The sequence below is a fragment of the Dryobates pubescens genome, chromosome 26, assembly GCF_014839835.1.
Source record: "Dryobates pubescens isolate bDryPub1 chromosome 26, bDryPub1.pri, whole genome shotgun sequence".
Lineage (NCBI taxonomy): Eukaryota > Metazoa > Chordata > Aves > Piciformes > Picidae > Dryobates > Dryobates pubescens.
The window spans coordinates 11,460,253-11,481,114 of record NC_071637.1 but is presented as its reverse complement, the minus strand read 5'-3'; the positions used below and the strand labels follow the sequence as shown (position 1 = coordinate 11,481,114).

Below are 20,862 nucleotides of genomic sequence, written 5' to 3'. Positions count from 1 at the left end.
CAGATTTGGTTAAGTTTAAAAGGAGTACGGGCAGGGGAAGCAACACGACACCAAAACTCCTCCCCCCTCTCCTTTGTTCTTGGGTGCTTTCAAGAGGTAAGTCTGAATCTGAGTCTGTTAAAACTGAAAAACATGCAGCAAAACCCCTTTCTGGAGGAAATTTTGCTTACACCACTTCCTATTCTTCCAGACACTTCCTAGTCTTCCACTTCCAGACACAGTGTCCATCCTATCTTGAATTCGGTGCTTGGATTTCAGTGCATAAAACACTTTTTTTCTGAATTTCATTAACAGATCTAAACAAAAAAAAAAAAAAAACCAAACCCCATCCTGAATAATCTTAGTAATGCAGCCACCATCCCCACAAATGGTGAGGGCTGCCAGCATGAATGCCTGAATCCCTGCTCAACCCTTGGGTTATCAGTAGCTCACAACTGCTACAGCACCTTGTTCTGGTCACGTTGTTGTCATAAAGCAGCACAAATGGCTGTGACAACCAGAGCAGCTTACTTTGGTCCCTTATTGATTAAGCTCTGCAAATTAAATTACAGTTATTTCTTTCTGTAATTACTCGTACTGCAGATCCAAACTAGCTTAAGGACCTGAATCATAATCCAGTGTAAGGTAAGGCATTACAGAGCATTACTGGCTTCCTGCGGATTTCCATTTTAGTTTATGACTGCTTGCCACTGTGCAGAGCTGGGGCCCAGATCTCCAGGCACAACATGTGTACTCTCTGATTTCTTAAAACATTTTTTCCCCTTATTATACTGGCTTTAGTAGTTTTCCTGCATGTTTATTTACATAATTGTGCTCTCTTGTGATCCATTACAGCTTTCTGAACCCTGATTTTTTTATTCTGGTTTCAGGTGTGCCACTTATGCCAGAAGACCTATTCGAGGAATTGATTCCGTGTCCCAGAAAAGGCCCTGGATATTCCTGTCTGTGTTTACACCTGATGCTCTGCTCTTCCCTTCCCTGCTGTGCACTGACCTGCTGCCCTTGCCTTGCTGTGCCTGGAAAACATGCCTGATTATGAATTCCTGGTACTGGAACCAGAGAAATAGCACAGAACAATACAAGGAGTTAGTGTCCCAGAAGACTACCCCTCATCAGCTGTGTCCTACTCATGTGAAGCTTTTCCTTGTCCCCAGGCAGAAGTAACTGCTCTCTGCAGTGACACCTCCCCACGTCTGCACAAAAAATACCCAACTTTTTTAACAGGACGTGTCTGTTAAATCCTGAGCAATAGAAACTCCCACTGTGAGCAGCTTTGAGTCAGGTGCACATTGTTCCAATCAAAAACTAACACACAGGACTAAGTCCTCTTGTTGCAACCCTTTATAAATTAATTAGTGTGCTCACAAATTCTTGCCAAACATGCTGTGGGCTGGTCTGAGACAGCAAATTGCTCTTTCTGGTTCAGCTGCAGATCACAGCTCTTGCCCAGAGCTGATAAGGGTGCTCCATAATTAATTGTGCATGCACTGTGCTTCATTACTGAAGCAAGCAAGCACCTCTGGTTTAAGAGCTTCTGTCCAGAGGGCCTGTTCTGATCACAGGCTCAGAGTAGTTAGGTTTGTTACTTGCTGATTAGAGATTCACACTGGTGAAATTCATTCTATTTTTGCAAGTGTAATACCTGAATGGGAGCTAAGGCTGCCTTTCCCAAGAGCTCTTCAGTTTTTAAGATAATGGGACAGGATAGTCAAGGTATGGTATGTACATTACTTGAACCTCTTCTCATACATGTATTTGAGCTGCAGCTTCCTGGAAAGCCCTGTAAACAAGAAGCTAAACTGATTCATTGCTTGGAGATGTTAACAAAACTTGAGTTTTCCCCCTTTCTTCCTGCTTTCTGTCCTTGAAGACTGTCTGGGTGTCTGCTGAGAGTTACTCTAAACCTCAGCCCCCTTGACTGTAAAGCCAGTGCTGCTGTCTGTCACCAGGTACATCACAGGCTTTCCAACTGTGCGCCACTGCCTGACACCAAGGAAGGGAATAGGAAATACTAATGTCTATCAGATCCAGACATCTAAAGCCTGGAGGCTGCTCCAAAAAGCCTCAGCTATCACTTGCACCTCTCCCATTCTTCCCATCCTTTCCTCTGTGTCCTCCACATTTTTTTTTTCTTTTTAGGTAGCCCGAAAAGCTGAGCCTGTAACAGAAAAGGGACAAAACATGAAAAGCATCCCAAATCCTCACACAGCACCAGGTTTAAGAAGCACTCGGGCACTGTGCAAGCTGTTAATAAAATACTGCAGCCACATGCAGCACCCCCCAGGCTGGTCTCTGCTGCCAGCATCTCATCTTGCTGTCTAGTGCAGAGCAAGGAGAATGGGAGACTCCCTCAGCTTACACACACGCCCACAGAATTAAATTGGAGCTCTATATATAGCTCCTGTCTCCTGTGAGGAGCTGAGGCTTCCACAGACGCCCACACTGTGCTCACTGGGGTTATTTTTAGCATCTGTGGCAAGGTTACCTGCATGATTCCAGCCAAGTAGGAATGAAATGCATTAAATGTACACAGCTAATTAGTGGTGACAGCTCTTCATGCCTGCCCCTCCTTTCTCTCTGGAATAAATCTGTGTCAAGTCTTCCCAGCCTTTTGAAATCAGGGCAGCTCCTTGATTTCTAGTTTACTGAGTGGGAGTCTGAACACATTCAGAGCCTCATCAAAAAACCTTCATCACCTCCAGGTGAACTTAAGCTAGTCTTCAAACTGGGCTCAGTTCAGTATCTTCTTATTTTCTATGTTATGGCTACTGATGTATCCCTGGCCTTTTGGTCAAAATGAAACAGCCCCCAAACTTCTGTGGATTCAATCCCTTTTCATGCTGAATCTCTCAAGGTCCTTTCTCTTCTTTTCAGTGAGCAAAGCTGTACTAAGGCATTTCTGGGGGGAAGTACCAGTGGACATGTTGTTCTGGGAAAACCAGGCACAGCTTTTGTTATGTCAGTAGGTAAAATTTTCCTTTATGCTTGCTCTGTGCTGAACTCTCACGCTTTATGCTTTTAGGCTGCAAATCTGAAGTGCTGTTTCCTTGGTATTGTTCTGTCTCCAGCAGCACTGTGAACTTCACGCTCTGCTACATAAAGCTGAGGTACAAACCAGGGTCTAAACTGGGGGTGCATTTAGCTATGTCTGCAGTTTCTGGGCAAGTCAATTCAAAAACACCTTCCCAAGAACCCCAGGGCAGGCCTAGAACTACAGAATCCCAGATGCGGTAAAGTAGTGAATCTTTGTTTTGCTTTCCACTTGACACTGTCAAGAAGCCTTGCCCCAGCATGACTCCCTCACCCATGCCAAGATTTTCAATGTGGCAAAGATCAGGTTCAGGTGCTCGAGTTTTGGTTCTGCTCTGTGCCCACAAAACCATCATTCTTCCTAGTTAACTCCTTTGATGCCCGCATTTCTGTATCTGAATTCCTGACTCCATAGTCTTTTAAGTCTCACTTAATGAATCATTTCTACTTATGCAAATATCCAGGGAGGCAAAAGAGGACATGAAGTCAAAATTGCAAGTATCATCTTTTCCAGGAATTCATTGAAACACTAAGTAATAATGGAATGTCTTTAACTGAGCTTGTACAAGGCATACTTGAGAAGTACCAGGAACCCAGGCAGTTCAAACATTAATTATCTAAACAGTCAGATATCAAAGTTAATTAGATAACATTTCCCTCTGTCACATTATGGTCTAGCACCTATTTTGCTCCACCAGTTTTCATCTTAAACTCCTTCTAGAACACAGTGAGTCTGTAAGGCAGAAAACAGGTATTGCAAATAATTGTACTTGCAAATGTCTCTGCTGCCTCTAGACACAAACAGCTCTCAATTCACCGAATTCCATTGAGGACTTATTATCTGCACTCCGAACACATAATAATGGGAACCACGACCTGTTGGGAGCCCTGCTGCATAATTCACAGTAGAATATTGCAAGTACACATCACGGCCTGGGGCACTGGGGATGTTTGAATTAGCAAGAGAAACGCTCCTGGAAAAGGAATCTGGGGAAAGTGGAATACTGCCATTTTGGATGGAGGATGAGGGCGACGTGCATGTTTCCACGGCAACAAGTGGTAGACTGAATCGGCTGAGCGCAGGAAGTATGGGAACTACACTTTTCAGAAGCAGCAATGCACATAAATGAACTCTTGAATTTGTACTCGTACTGCTGGCAGTCAATAACAACTCTGAAGTCAGTGGACTTGCACTTCTGTAAAAGTAGAGCCTGGCCCAAAAGATAAACTAGAATTTCTTGGTCTGTCTTTCGAGATGGAATGAGTGGGAAAGTGAAGAAAAATCAGGGGTTTGCTTTGACTGCATAAACACTCGTCAGCACAATAGCAGAGAGTTGGTTTTCTCAGCAGATTCATAACTGTCTTTGAAATTAAAATCAGAACCACTTAAAAATGTGGTGCTTGTAAGAGACCTTTATTCTTTTGTTTCCCCATTTTTGAAGCTCCGTAGGCACCATTATTTGCTATACTTTTCACATTATATACATCAGCACAGCTTTCCCTCCAGAGTACAGAGCTAGGCTGTGTTACCTGTGGGACTGAGGCAATTTGCTAGACAGCTGTAGACTTTCAAATCACTGCAGAAGTGCTGAAAAATATTGGTGTTGAAAACAACTGCCTGCTTCCTTGCCATTCTTATGCAGACAGCCATTGAGTAATTACTCACTGCTCTGCGCACAGATTATTGTTTTGTGCTGAAGTACAGGCCTGTAGCCTGATGGTGAGTACATGTGGATTCATAACTGAGCTGGCAAGTCCCTTTGCTGTGATCAAAGTGTTACTCCTGCAGCAGCAGCAATATGCTCTTCTCTGCATATGTAGTGGCAAAATCATGCAGTGAATAGACATTTCAGTTGGATCCCATACATTCCTTAGCTATTCATTTCCAAGTTGTCACAAAGAGATTATGCTGCACAAGTACCAGTAAAAAGAATGAAGACTTCAAAATCTCATCCAAGAATTTCACTCTTCCCAGCATGGTTACATTTCCATATTACAATCAGGTTTTGCTCTGAGTGGGGGCTATGGGGGGGCCTGGGTTTTGTGGCGTGAGACCTAGCTGGTCCTAGTTAGAAACTCCAAAGGCATACCTCTAGGGCTTTGACTCTTTAGCCTTGAAGAGTACCCAATTTTGCTTTTATTATTCTTTTCCTTTTTGACACATACTTGCTTTTTCTGGTGTAGCAAAAGGACTAGAGGAAATGGTTACAAGCTGCAATAGGGGAGGTTTAGGCTGGATATTAAGAAATGCTTCCTCACTGAACGGGTTACCAAACATTGGAATGGTCTGCCCAGGGCAGTGCTGGAGTCACCATCCCTGGGGGTGTTCAAGCGATGTGTGGACCTGGCCCTTAGGGACATGGTCTAGTGTTGACCTTCAGTGCTGGGTCAAGGGTTGGACTGGATGATCTTTGAGGTCTCTTCCAACTGGATATACTCTGTGATTCTGTGCTTCTGTAAATATTTTCCCGCATGCACCCACCACCTGCGTGAGCTTGTTTGCACGGTCATGTTCTATTTTGGTGGATGAGTTAAGAGCTGAGCTAAGCTCTGCCAGTTCACATATGTGCTGGAAGTTGTGTGGGAGATTGCTTCCAATCTGTTTTGCCATTCCTGGCTATTCCAACAATCTCTGTGCCGTCTGTTCCTGAGATGTGCTGAATCTTCCACGTTCCAGGAAGAAGAGCTAAATGAAAGCCTGGCTTCCAGCACGTGGAACAAAGATGGCTTTTAGCCATCTTCAAGACATCACCAATGAGACTAATGGCCTGCACCACAGCTTGCTCCATAAGATCAGAGCAGACAGTGTGGAAGCATCATGACCAGCCCTTTTCCCCACCAGCAGAGGTTTCCTTTTTAAGTCCTGTACTGACATGACTTCAGGTATGCTGCCTTTAAAAGAATTCTATAGCTTCACTATTAAGCAAGGTAAATGATTAATGAAAAGAAAGGAATCGAGCCTGTAGTTGTACAACCTGAAGCTGCAATTCTGTTAGACTTTTCCCACAACAAGAAGTCAGGCTGTATTGAAAATTGCTGTGACCTTCTACTCATTTCAGCAATGTGAGGTGTGGCTGGATATGAGATAAGCTTCTCAGTGAATACTCTGTGATGGTCAAACTTGGATTTAGGGATGCAGTGGGATGGAAACCCTTTTTTTGTGTATTAGACATCAGGCTCCTAGCCTCTGAAGACATTTCACAAGCAACTGACTGGTCAAAATGATGAAATTAACAGTATTGGAGTGCAGCTTGAAATATTTCACTGAAATGAATACATAAGGCTAGCAAGGTCAGGATGATCAAGGCCATGGTCAAAGTCCATGATACTTTCCTTCCTAAGACAATGGATATTAGTATGATTTACTCTCTCAGTAACTCTTGGAATTTAACATAAATGGTAAAGTGATATTTTCTACTGCTAAGGGATACATGTGTGTTTTGTGATGGAGACTGGCATGTGCTCTGTATTGTGCAGTCACTGGCACAATGCACCATTCCGCTTTGAGAGGAAAACCAGGAATCACCAGGACTGCAGGACGAAGCCCCATCTCCAAAGTTGCATGAACATCACGAAGCACACCCAAAATCTCATCCACATTCACTCAGTAGCTCATTTCTTAGCTGAGAGCAAGTGTGGTGATGGCAGTGATTTTTCCTCTGTAAACTCTGTTCCATCAGGACTGGTGTTCTAATCCAAATGCATGCTTCTCATCCCCTGCTCCCTGAGGTAAAGTTTAATCAAATGCACACACATGAATGAGCTAGTCTAAATATCAATAAACATTTCTTTCAGGAAAGGCTTGAGATATTTAATATTTAATAAGCTTTGAAAATGAACTTGTAGTCATGTTTCTCAATTTGATTCCAAGCATTTTGGCTGTGAGCAGTGTTCACTGTCCCAGTGTGGGCAGGCACAGCACAGCTTATTTAACAATCCACTTTGTCTCATCTGAAATATTCATGTTTGCAGATATCCAAATGTAGCTTCTAAAAAAACACACACAAAAACCAAATGCTGTAGTCTGAGCCTCACAGTAACCTTAAATCTTTGCTTCAGGCTACACACCACAGTAAGGCTGCTTCTCTCAGAGCTCTACCCTGTTGCCCTGGTTACTGATTAAAAGCAGACCATCCCTGCTGTCCCTGCAGCTGGACTTACACAAACACCTTACCCATCTGAGGGCAATGCTGCTGAAGTTGCTTCTTCCTTAAAGCAGAAATACAGCCACCAATGTACACACCACCTTCCCCTTTTTCAAGTAAACATGCAGCTATAACCATTGTCTTTATCCTTACATTCAGCTAGTGCTGACAGAGCAAAATCAGCTTCATAAATAATTATATTCTTACTTTTGTTAAAGAACTAGCCTTTCTGGAGGACCTCAGGATATTGGGGCTGCAGGCAGATTTGGCAGAATTCTGTCCCACTTCTGTCTTGTCTTCTATTGAAATGAAGGGAATCCTGACTGCAGAGGGAGTTGAGGTTTTTGAATTTTTTATGTGGCTGACTGACAACTGAAAATATGTTATATTGGCTTGTGCATGAATCACTGCAGGAAATGGGCTTGGGGGTGTGTGACAGTGTCTCATCTGACAGTACCCAGAGGATGCTCCATTGTAAAGGGAGGTTACTCCCTCTTCTTAGATAGACTTACTTTGAGAGTTTCATTTCAATTTGCTGACGGATTTCCTGTCTTTCCTCATCTGTTCTCCTTGGAAAAATATTCCTGTCTTCCAGCTCCTGCTTACTTGGTCTGTTTCGTAGTTTTACAGCCAGCAGTTCTTTCTTGCATTTTCTTGGCAAAGTACCTGGGACATACATTGAAAAGAAAGCTATTAGACAGTTCCTGCAGATGAAACATGAACATTGGAAGTGCAGGAAACCTACAGTGACAGTGATCTGTGATAGTGTGCAATGAGCAGCTGTACACATTAATGTAAGCAAGCACGGCAGTTGTGAAGGGAAAACTGCTTACAAATGCAGAAGGATCATATTCCTCTGTTATCTTTGTTATCCAAGCAGTGCTCTCAGGTGAAAATTATATGCAGCTGAGACACAATTCACATCACTGGTTTAGAAGTCAAAAGCTGTGAGTCCTGTCTTAGTCCTCTGAGCACCCACAGAGCCCAGAGACATCTCCAGTTCCTGACTATTTAGTGACTCAGTCGCTCAGCAGCAGGAGTACACCTTCCTCTCTGGGTCAGCAGGTATAACCAGGAATAGATAATGGTAATTGAAACAATCAAAGGTGTTGCTTGGCATGCATGTATATATGTGCACACACATACACAGGTAGATATATAATCATATACATATTAAGTGTCATTCTAGTTTTCTGGCATTAGAAATTAGAAATCAGAGTTGTGATCAGACACTCTGTGTAATTCTAACACTAAATGTAAGCTGTTATGTATGTCTGCATCCTGTCCAGAGTGACAGTGTCAGAAGAGACTTTCATTTAGCAATCAGTACTATACTGTTGACACTGGGCCTTTCCCTCTGCAGAGAGCAGGGGCAAATATTCCAAGGAATGAAAGAAAAGGCCAGATTTTATGGCAATTTAATTGGGGGTGTAGGCAATAAGAGACACAGATACTTATTGTGACTGCATGACCTATTGTGCTCATTGTAAAAATACAGTAACACTTGTTTCCCATCAAGCCATGCAACCTAAACCATTGCCATTATAAAAGAACTGTTTATAGGAGAACAGTTTTGAGTAGGAGTCTACTTCAGTGTTCTGGATGTTCAGTCCTTGATGCTGCCCTTCTGCTGACATTAGAAACATCTTTTATTCTTATTGGAGGGAAATGCATTTGAGTGTAGGTGCTCCTGCATCTCTGGTGTAACCCTTTAGATGTCAGCAGGCTAAACAAATGAAAATGCGACTCCTGAGCTTATAAAACCATTTTGCCATGTGTTTGGAAAGGTACACATCTTTCTTTTCAAATGCAGACTGAAAGTCTGAGCTGATGTCTATATTAGATGAGGGGTAGCTTGCTTATGATGAGGGGAAGAGAATAATGAAATACTAAAACCAGTGAGCTTGTGAGTCATACTGGTAGGACTGCAGTCTTCTAGCAATCATGGAACAGGTGGGGTGTAAGCAGGTAAATTTTCACCAGATCCCTGCACGCCTCTGCTGTGCCATACTGGCTTTGCCAGTGTCCAGTCCAGGGATTCAGCAGAGTCTGAAAATTACCATTGCTGAGTAGCACCAGTCAGATGGTTGTTAGCTGTTGCCAGGTAAACAGGAACTACAGTTAAATCTCTGTATTTGCTTTATCTTGGGAGTGTGGTGTGTAAGTGGAGGTTATTTTGGTTTGGTTCCTTTTTACTTAAAAGGATTTCTTTTTATTATTTAATACTTGGCCTTTTCTAGAAAAGGTCACCTCACTTTTACAGAAAATGACATTTAATTGGTATTTTTGTTTGGCATTTGAGATAGGATTAAAGTCTGTTTTTTAAAGGATGCTCTGGAGGTTGCCAAGATTCTAAATTTTAAATAGATTCTCACTCCTAAATAACAAGGTTTATGTTTGCTAGGGATCTGTGGACCTACATTATTATTATGATCTTGAATTTCTTTATGCAGAGGGGAGGAGTCTATATAACACCCACACACACATTTTAGGAAGATGGGTAGAAAGTAGTCACAAGCTCCCTGTGTGAGCAGGGACAAGTCTCTTGATAGCTGCAATTGTCTAAAATTAAAGTTCTGAAAAACCAGAATCAGCTCAAAACCCCAGTTAAGAGTCTCAAAACTGTGCCCTTGTTTAGCACTTTCCTCCTAATGCTTTCAAAGTCTGTTGCAAACATTAATTAAACTAAACCACACAGCCCTCTGTGAAGTAGTAGATATACATTTAACAGATGGGTAAAGAAGTGAAGTGATTTGGCTGATGCCACACAGAGCCTTCTGCTGACTGAATATATGACTTCATCAGAAACGTTTGGCTCGTGAAGACAAAGACTTGGGACCCTCAAGGTTTTTCAAGGCTCCACCACACTGGGAGTGGGCATTTGCAGTGCTCGACCTATACAGCACAGGAACCAACAGAATTCCTTCTGGAAATGATCTGAAGCAGTTTGAGACTAGCAAACGCCCAGGTATCCTTGAACATGTCCTCATTTTTACCTGGTAGTTTTAAACAGGCAGGAAGAGGAACTTGGGCGCAGCAGGAGATTGTGTGGAGAGATTGCACATGCACATGAAGCTGGGCGTCTCCAGAACATGATAGACATAGTACCCATGTGCTGGCTGTCTCTGGGGTGAATTTGCAGGCAGTTCAGTGCAGCTTGGGCGCACCAAAAGCACTACATGTATACATTATACAGCACATGCACGTATCTCTGTCCAGAGCTGCTTAGAAGGAAATAAGGGAGCTCTACTTGTGTAGTAAATACCTTTTTTTGTGGAGATGCAGCCTAAATGGTTATTCTCCTATTCACTGGAGTCAGTTAAGGTATGAGCATGTAGGCCTATCCCTACTCTCTTCAGGTTGTCATAAAACTAGTTGTCAAACCATTTTATACGTGATTTTTGAATTGTAGGAGGACAAGGGCTAGAACCACAGTGATTATTTGCTCACATGAGGTCACTGCTCATTTTCTGCTGTCCATCATCTGACTGAAGGCCAGCTGAAACTGATGCTCTGCAGGTAAAAAGGCAGGAACTTCTGGCAAGAAGTCAGATTTTGAAGCTAATGTGAAGACATTGGCTTAAGCTAGCTCAGTGTCTGCCCTAGAGGCTTGTATTTCAAAGTGAGACAAACAATGCAATATTTTGCTTGAAACAAAGTAAAATGAAGCTGCTCTTCAGGGCCTTGACTGCTCCCAGGCTGCTCTGCTGCACACTTAGAAGGACTCTACTACTTTGTGAAATTAAAACCACAAATCATATCTGAAAAATCTCAACTTTAACCCAAATCCTGCTGTTGTATTAGAAAAGTGGAGAGCATATAACCCACTCAGGATAAGCTGTGCATCCAGATGCTTGGATTTCTAAAAGGCTTATGCTATAGACACTCCCATGGTCCATATGCACTGGGAACTGATTAATCTTTAGGGTATTTCACCAAACAGAAATGCCAGAGATCTGGATTAAGCTGATCTAGTCTGAGAAGCCATTCCTCATGCCTGATCAATTGTCTTAATGCCTGTAATATAATACCTGCCTGAGAAGTGAAAAGAAGGAGATAATGTTCCCCACTTCAGGAAGACAATCTGGGAAACACTCTCTAATTCATGTTTGCACATTGACCAGCCCATTGATGGCCAGTCCTGTTATTCCACTTGCTGCAGAGACCCATATTTTTCAGAATTAATAGCAAATAAACAAAACCTGAGAACAAAGAGGAAATAAAGCCCCAAACTGTTTTCTCCCACATCCATTTCCAGCACCCTGAGGCAAATTCCTTCCTGACCACTATCTCAGTAGAAAATGAGCCTATGAATACTCCTGCTTTAAGTATTTGCTTACTAAGGGTTATTTTTGTTGGTCAAAAAGGCATGCTCAATGCCAGACCAAGCTATCTCAGGCAGGATCTTGGCTATGTCTTGTTTCACAATTTATGGCAGCTCACCTAAGTCAGTAAGAAAGTTTGAAAATTCACACCCTTCTTATGCTTGGTCTGCAGCTTCCTGACAGAAGTTCCTGGTTTAGTTCAGCTGAATCATAACATTTCATTTCGTGTATGTTTGTTTCTATCAAGCAAAAGGTAACCTTAATAGCACATGCTGGTGGAAAGACCTCGCTTGCACTAGTTATCAGTTGTGGGCTATATGCTAGTTAGGTTATTTTTTAAGCAAAACCACAAGATTAGTGTCGTGCCTTGTGGTTTTAGAGGCTTCAGAGAATAATTTATTGAGCAGGGGGAAAGCCAAGGTAGGCTTCTTCACTTTTTGCAATTATCTGTGACCTGTACCAATCTCCGTGTAACCACAAGGCCATTACACTGTTCTGCACTGCAGTGACACTGACAAAGCTGGTGATGTACTAAGGCAGTATACTGATTGTAAGGCACCTTTGAATTAATGGATAGTTTTATTTCCCAACTTGCAAACCAGTTTTTTAAATCAGAAAGAATCTGGATCTTTTCAGGGAATTGCTCTGGTGCTGCCCCTGTCATTACTATGTTTCTCTTTCCTCTCAAACAGGTACATTTGGATGAATACTGGCACAAGCAGTGCCACCCAGTGTCAAGACCAGAAATGCCTTGCTTATGTCCCAGCTTGCACTGAGTCACAGGACAGCAGTCACATGCACACAGCTGTTGTCTCCTTGGGGGCTGAAGTTACACCACTCCACCCCAGGACTTGTGTTAGACAGCTGGGCTTCCCAACTTGCCCAGGACCTGTCCATGGCAGCCTCCTTAGTCTTCCCACTATACTATCACTGCACTGAAATAATAGTCCTGAAATGGGGTGCTTCCAAAACATCCCCACCACTGACACCAGGTATACCGTCAGTTTTGCCTGCTGACAGTGAGATGTCTCTGCAAGTGATGCCACTCAGATATAGTAATACAAAAGGTACAGTAAGTACCTGCAAGTGTAAAGCATATAGATACACTGACTTATCCATGTAACTCTAAACATCACCTCAGTATGCAGTACCTACCAACACAGGCATGATCACAGTCACTATGACTCAAACTAACTTTAGCTTTTCACCAGGGTTCCTTTAAAAAGCTGATGTGACAATGAAGGAATTTTCACTGCTCAATAGTATCTGTGAGGAATTTTCACCACTCAATATTATCTGTTGCAAGCTATGACAGTGTTTCTTTGTAATGTATTAAGTGACTTTCCTTACCAGAAATGACAGAGTCATTCAAAACTTCCTCGTCCTGATAAAAAACAGAGTCTTCCTTCAGCTCTGAGTTCATGATCATGTTTTCCTTGTTCTCATCTGACTCTTTAACCGAGTTCCGCTTGTTTTCTGAGTCACTGCTGTAACCCAGCGAGTTCTCCTTCTCTTTGTTGCGCTCAATGCTCGATGTTCTGGATGGACGGACATCCACTCTCTTTTTTGGAGAGCCTTTGCTTTCTCTTCCATGGAAGCTGTGGGTGGAAGGTGTACAACCCAGTTGTTTTATTGCCACAACAAGAACTTTGTATGAGTATCATTGTATGAGAACGAGCAGAATGTCTTGTAGCTTGTAAAGGCCTGGCAGAGAGTGCAACATGAGACAACACAAGATGGCATTCGTAAGACCTTCCTATCTGTCATAAAAATAAGGTACAGAAGGGTGGTGACTAATGCATTTCTTTGATATATAGCCACATGCTGTATTGTATTGATTTAAACAACTCCCACACAGCATGTCCTTCTAATGTAAAACATGCATGGCATGAGGTCTTACCATTCTGATATTTTATGATCATGTCAAAGGTTTACCAGGGCCTGGAAATAAAACCATATTGAACTATTCCCCATGACAATAGCTGTATGTAACTGAGAAATGTTACCAGCTTAGCTCCAAAGCTCTACGATGGCAAAGGTTATCTCTGTCCCTCTTGAACACACAGGAAGGCTTATAATAAAAACCAAAGTACCCAAAGTGTTTCCACATGAGTATTTGTATTAAAAATGGATATGCTCATGTATAGGCCTGCAGACATATACTGAAACAGCAGCATTTCTTATATGGAGAGCACTGATATTCAGAGCCCGATTTATCTTAGCTACTATAACTTGGTATCTGTGAGGAGACTTTTTTTTTAAATAGGTCAAGGATTATCAAATGATTCTACTGGTTTGAAGACCTACTACCATGTCAAAGTAGCCTCTTTTGAAAGGAAGAACATACTTTGAAGTAACTGCCAAGTTTAGCACTTTAACCACGGATGGATGTTCAAAGTAGTGACACAAACAAGCCCCAGCTGTAGGAGTAAATAAAATAATGACAGGGTAGGAACACTGACCAAGAAAAATTTGATGGAATGAGTCTCCTCATGCACCCATATAGCCAAGAGGCTGGAGGTACCTGTCCTGACGGTGTTTGGTGGCCAAAGCCCTGTGGAGTTCTTCAATGACTTTGCTGGGAGGTAAAGGCAGGTGGACAGCAGCCAGGTGAGGGGAACCAGTTGGCGTTGTTACCTGTCCTCTGACATGGGGATCTGAACTTTTCTGGCCAGAGGGATGGAAGAGGGCAGCTTGTCCTGAGATTTGGGAGGAGCCAACAATAACATAATTCTTCAGGATGGTGGAAGGAGGAGATTTCATGGCTGGGTCATCTATCTCACTTCCTGCTGTCAAAACACAAGAGAGTAAGATGTTGTGCAGTGCACACAGAGTCTGCACTGAAATGGATTTGCCGTGTTGAAGAGAGGTTACTGGTTAAGGTAACTATCTCATGCTGCACAAATCCAAATCTTTACTCCAGCAAAATAAATGTCTCCTCTCTTTCCTCTCTTTCCCACAGTATCAGATTCTCCTTTTTCCCACCCACCAATGCATTCTTGTTTACCAGTACCACTCTTCCTAACCACCAGTGGAGGCTTTCCAATCCAGCACTTTCTCTGCTGAACTCTGGCAGACCAAATTAAAATTTATACACTGTGGTTGTCAGTCAGGACAAAATGTACCACTGACTATTGTCTGCTCCTTCGTGACTGCTGCACAGCTTAGACCTCTTTCATGTGCCAGTTGAGGAAATGCCAAAAATCACTATAATAGGATAATATTCACATAACAAAACTTGCTAAATGAAATTCAAATGAAAGATGTGGTATTGAGCACTAAGAAGAAAGAAAAAGAATAGTGGGGCAATCTAATAGTTGTTGTTTTTATCCCCAGATTCAGATATTGTTTATGCACTGTAAGCATTTGTGGGACATTAGCCTTTGATGTATGTGTTTGTCTAGCACACAAGTCCAAAACACTGGACATATCCCTGGTTGTAAATGTAGTAGTTTCACACTCTTAAGACAACTGAACACCTGGCCTGAAAAAGATGCTGATTGTTCTGTTTTCTCTTTCCTTTTCCCTTGTATCTCCATCCCAAGCCTCTGGCATATGGTGGCGTTTACATCAGTAGCTCAGTCTGGGTGTAAAAAGGCAACTCAAAGGCTTCATACAAGAGCATTTCTTTTCTCCTATTGCCACCTAGTGTTTTAAACAGGAATTTCTGCTGATACAACTTCTACAGCTTCTTTACAAACTTATTTTCACATATAATTTTTAATTTGTCTACTTCAAGATAAACCCCTCAGTTCATAACAGACACCCTCTGTTTAGGCCAGGGTTATCCTAAAATACTGATGTTTGAGGGGACTTGAACTTGGTTCCTGTTAGCAGGGTAGCTTACTAGAAAAATGGAGAGGACAAAAGTACATGTGAGTATTACCTTCAATATTTAAATATTTCCTCTCAGACCCAGCATCCTGCATAACAGTTACCAACTACATGTCTTTTCATAAGTTCATGGCTGGAAATCTGGTACAGCTCCATGAGGGCAGTGCTGTAAACAGAGCTGGGCATCTGGAGGTTGGAGGGCAGAATTACTGAGGACAACAGCAAAAGCACAGGCAGCAAGAAGAGCTCCTGTAGCCATAACTAAAACCAAACATCACAAATTTGAGACTGATAACACAAAGCCTGGTCTCTCTTTCACATTCCTGGGATGATGAGGAGTGCATCTTTCACTGAGGACAGTTGTATCCAAAGAAGACATTCTTTCAGATTCTAAGGAAGGTCTAACACTATTTTTCTTATTTTTTGCACATTTTTCTACCTCCAGCCCAGAATTCTAACCAATAGCCAGAGTTTCATTCATATCTCTATGTGTTCAGGAGAGGGTGGTCCAGCTAATCCAAAAGTTACTGTATTTATGGTCTGAAATGTCTAAAAGCACAAGGGCACTTTTTCAGGTGTCTAGGTGGCCAAAGTGCAATGTCTTGGCAATGTGGCACCTTCCCACCCCAGAGCTCCTCCTGCACTGAGCAGGCTGATTGCTGCAGCCAGGAGACAGCCAACCTCTGCTAAGCAAAGACCTCTGGCAGTCAACAGGATTTTAATTATGTGCTACTGTGGAGATGCACAGAGAACATTTATGGTCAATCATTGAGTCATGGTCTGAGGGGATGAATAAACACCCTTTTAGTCACTTTATACCATTGCACAGTGAGAGAGGTTGTCTGTTTTCTTGAAGCAAGAAGCCCAGGTTAGCTGAACCGCAAAGCTGGAAGGGACAGGACTTTGTTTTATCTTTATACCTGTTCCTGGAATAGGTCAAGGGCTGATTTTGTCCTCATTGCAACTTGGACCAGTATGGAAAGCTGGGAGTTTCCTGAGATCACACCTTATTTGTCCTAATGACAGCTATTCAGTGAATAATCTTCCAAAGTGATGTCTTGGCACCTTGCCTTGTTCCCCCTGTTCCCTCTGTGATTAATTGGGGCTTTGCTTATGCCTCACTCCTCTGCCAACAACATCTTTAACATTGTTAAAGAGGGAAAAAATAAACACAAGCAAGCATTTCAGTCTCTTCATCTTCTTTTTCTTTCATAATGGTTCCTTCTGTCTCCCAACCTATTGAAGGTATTTGTTTACTTGTAACTTACCATTGTCTCCTGGTCCATGCAAAAATAAACAAATGTAAAATCACTACTGGAAAGGGGTCTAGAGTTCCTGGAGTAATTGAGGAAATTAAGAGTTGTTCTTGGTGAAAAATGTAGATGAGAATGACATACCAAACCTCAGAATATCTTGAATTTTACAGGCAATACTTTGGGTAAGCAGCAAAATGTCTGTGAAGGGCCTGGTGAAGCTGTGATCTTTTTACTCTCTATGGGTCAGGTTTTTCAAGCAGCCTACATGTCATGCGGGGCATGGCCTTCTCACCCAGTGACCAAAGTCAAAGGGGTGTCCTGGTTGTGCTGTAGGGTGGACAGGACAGACTAAAGCCTGACCATAGCACAGGATATTGAAGCAATCTGAACAGCAGCTCCCAAGGAGCATTTGAATACCATTTTGAATCCGGCTCCCATTTAAACTCTTACAGTATTTAAGCAAGCACAAAACATAGATATTTCCCATGGGAAACAAAAACTTACACTTTTTCCTCAAAAAGACTGAAAACCTCAATATATTCTGTGAACCCCAGTGGTCAGATTACAATGTCCCTCTGAGTATTGTTTCCTGATGACTTTGAAAACCCTCTTCACTGTGCCAGTAGATGAGCATGGATGTCAATCAGGGCTGAGCTAATGAATGTAATTTGAAAGTCTAAATATCCAACAGGTATAACATTTATATGTCAGGACTTGATTCTAATTTGCAGTAAGACTTAACTGCTTCTACCATATGTAGGGGCCCTAAAGCTGGAACAAAGTAAAATCATCTTCACTTTAACACCCTTTCTGCAGTGCCAGAATGTCAGAAAATGTAACAATACTGGCAATAGATTAGGAAATCAGGCCCAGAGGAATTGCTCTTGAAACATTTAACAAAGTCTGGCACAGAGGACTGCTTTGTGGGAGCCAGGTGTATCACTTAATGTATGTTCTGTGTAACTAGACCAGATTTTATAGCTTGATTTCAGACCTACCCTAGAGAGAAATCTTTTCGAAAGAAACCTCCTCAAAACCTACTGACTTGAACTCAGTTTTGGCTGTTGCACTGTTATCCAGCGAGTCTAGGTGATGAAAACACTTAAATCTTCCATGTGTTTTATGGGATATTGATATGAGCATCTGATTCAGCAGATGTTTGCAGTTGGTTTGATTTGCTTGACATGTGTTTAGTGCAACAGACCTGCAACAAATAATCCCTTGAGAGATTCAGACAAATATGTGAAGTACAAAGATCAGTGTGCTGTTATCAGGCAACCAAACCACTTGGTTCATGGAAATGATTAGTGCTCTCTTCACTCAATATAACTAGCCTGATCCACAGCATTTTGCAACAAAAGGCTTAAAAAAGGGGGGGAAAAAAAAGATGTAAGAAAAAAAAAATACATCCTGTGCTGTGTAGGTGAATAACACACAAGGGATGGGAAAGTCTTTACTGACCTGTTACGCCCTTTGCAATTTTGGAGATTGCCTTAGGTGGTGGAGCTGGGAGCAATGGAGGGCTAGGAAGCTGGGCTGGGTTTCTTTCTGTCTCTTTCTGGGGGGAATCTGTGGATTCAGATACAAGTAAGGCTTGTGGACTGTCTTCAGATGCTGGCAGGCTGGCATCTTCAAATTCTTCCATGGGTGCTGAAGGTTTCTTGGCTAGTAGGAAGATGAGTAAATTTAATGGAACATGAAGTTAGTAATAATGATAGGCCAGGGGACAGTGCCAGGAACATTCAGAAAAAACAGAGCACACGGCACACAGCTAGAAGCACTTTTTTTCCACAGTGGAAGTTATCACTGTGTGAAAGAGCCAGCCAGTCAAGGCAGGTAAAAAATAAAATGCATGAGGATATTAGCAAAATGTTAGTTTTGATGTTCCTGGGAAATCCTTTGAGCTTCCTGGGCTTCCCTAAAGCCTTGTCCCCTTTCCTGTTTTGTTGTTTTGCTTGGTTGGATGTGGGGTTTTTTTAATGATGAGAACACCAAGGCAAATCACCTTTTGAGAACTGCAATGAATTTTCTTACAGCATGCAACTGCAGATGCACAGTAACTCAGTCAGTACCCTCCTGTGCTAGAAGCACACAGCCAGGGGACAAAGACTATCAAACAGGTGTTACATGAAAGCCAGGTGATTGTGGTACACATTTATGTTCACAATTTAATGTTTATCTTATTCAATACATGACTTCAACTTGCATCTCACGTCTTCTCTTACTGTGCCTGACTCCAGAACTGTTGAATCTTTCCTGAGGTTGACGATAACGAAGAAAAGGCTGCCATAAAAAAGATTCACCGCTGGATCTCAGCAGATAGTATGGAATGGAGAATCAGTGAAGTGCTTAAGAAAAAATTCAGTCACCAAAGCCTTTATTTGAGATGGTGAAGCAGTGCACATTCTAGAATTGTCTCGTGAAAGTTGGCAAAAGCACTTAGCTCTTAAAGCTAGCGCAAGCTGAATCACTGAGCAGTTCATCAAATTGACCTGGCTGTGATGAGAGCACTGTGGACTAGATCCAGAAAGGCATGAAGCTGAAGCAGGACACAGGTGGAATTTCAGTGAAATCCAAGATTAACATCCTTGGATCCTGCTCAGATATCAGATGACCCCGGCAGTGCTTAAACTCATACAGTACTTTACTGTTTGACTTTCACACTCTTTACATGTCCTGATCTCTAGCTTGGTATACATGAGGACCCACAGAGAGGCTCAAGGCTGACTCTGATCCAGGACCCAAGCCACAGCCAGGCTCTCTCCTGTGCTGAGGACTTCAGAGCTGAACACAGCACTGCAGGTGGGATTTTACCAGAGCAGAGCATGAGAGAGATCCAAACTACTTGGTCTGAATAAATGGCAAATACCACTCCCTTTAGCATTCTGAATTGTCCAAAGCACCTTTCCCTCCAAACCACTCTAGGGCATGTACTAAAAACTCACAGAAGCAGGCACTCACAGCTTCCACATCACAAATCTCCTCTTGGCTCAGGTTTATGTCTTATTTGAAATACAAATTCTGTATTAGTGAACATTCAGCATCCTCATGTTCAGAGTGCATGGGGAGGCACCAGAGCACTTAGGCAGTTGGAAACAATAGCATTGGCAAGATAATAGCATTTAATTTGTTGACAAACAGATTAATGAGTATGCCTAGATGAGTGGGAATGAGTATTTATCATTAAAAAGAAGACAGGAAAGAGGCATTGTTAACAGGAATTCTTGTGAGATTTGGTTTGATAGGAAAGCTGATGCCTGTGATAGTTGCCTGAATTATAGAAGTAAAATCATTTTATTTTAAATATACTTCTGGGGAAATGCTTTCTTCCAGGCTGATATCCCATTGTATTTTATGCCCAGAAGACAAGATGTGGAACAGAGGAAGAGAAATATAAAGTCACTAACGGGTTACATTACAGAAAGATCAAGAGCTCCAGTAGATAGATGTTAGTATCTTGACAGGAAAATTAGTCATATTTGAGTGCATTCCCCTGAGTGGAGCTATGCTTTCTCCTGGCAGTAGCTTCACTAAAATCGGTAGACCTCCCTGTGACATGAAGTGCTGTTCAACACAGAGTAGCCAGCATAGTGTCATAGTGTGACCTTTCCTATGGAGAAGGTGGACCTAAAACACACTCAGCTTCATCAGATAGTTCTTTTTGTTTCTGGACTCTGTCCTGCTCTGAGAGTGGTATCACAAAAGCAAACTGGCATTGTGTGCTCTTGTCAAAAGAACGTTCATTTTTACATCCCCTGCAAAGAATGGTTTGCTTCTGATGTCTTCTGTGGTTGTTTCTGGTAAGAGCACACATTTCACTCAGTCTGAAGGCAGATCTGATTCTTGAGTACACAAACCTATTAAGTGTCCATACTGCAGAGTGGGTATTACCCTGCTGAAAATATTCCAGCACTAGACTCCTTGCTGGAGCAGTTAATTATTCGTGGAGTGCCACTTGTCAAAATGCAATCTCACTGCTAGGTAGAAATCCCCTGCTGAGACTGGCCCCAAGCCCATTGGCTAGGTTAGGTGTGAAAAACTGCCCTCTTTCTGCCTAGGCTGTTCTTTTCCTGCGTATTAAACAGACATGAAGTCTACAAAGATTTCCTTTTGTTTCCTCCTCTTCCCTTCCCTGACCTTCACCCCACATCCTTGGGATGAAATGTGACATACTTGGGGATAAAGAAAATATATTCATTTTGTTTCTAGCTGATCAAGTATTTGTATGAAATTGTGGAAAGCCACCTACTGGCCCTGGCTGAGCCACAGGAC

General features: G+C 42.3%; 1 protein-coding gene across 3 annotated transcripts in view; it reads right to left on the bottom strand.

Annotated features, from left to right (window-relative positions):
* Positions 1-20,862, bottom strand: part of PHACTR3 (phosphatase and actin regulator 3) — a 111,775-nt gene that overhangs the window by 22,867 nt on the left and 68,046 nt on the right. For 2 of the 3 annotated variants that reach the window (XM_054173546.1, XM_054173549.1), the window contains exons 5-8: positions 18,052-18,255; positions 14,025-14,289; positions 12,851-13,098; positions 7,688-7,841 (exon numbers count right to left, since the gene is read on the bottom strand). In XM_054173546.1, the coding sequence (XP_054029521.1) occupies positions 7,688-7,841; positions 12,851-13,098; positions 14,025-14,289; positions 18,052-18,255 (871 nt within the window). The remainder of the gene's footprint in view (positions 1-7,687; positions 7,842-12,850; positions 13,099-14,024; positions 14,290-18,051; positions 18,256-20,862) is intronic. The other variant, XM_054173548.1, reaches the window with a different exon arrangement.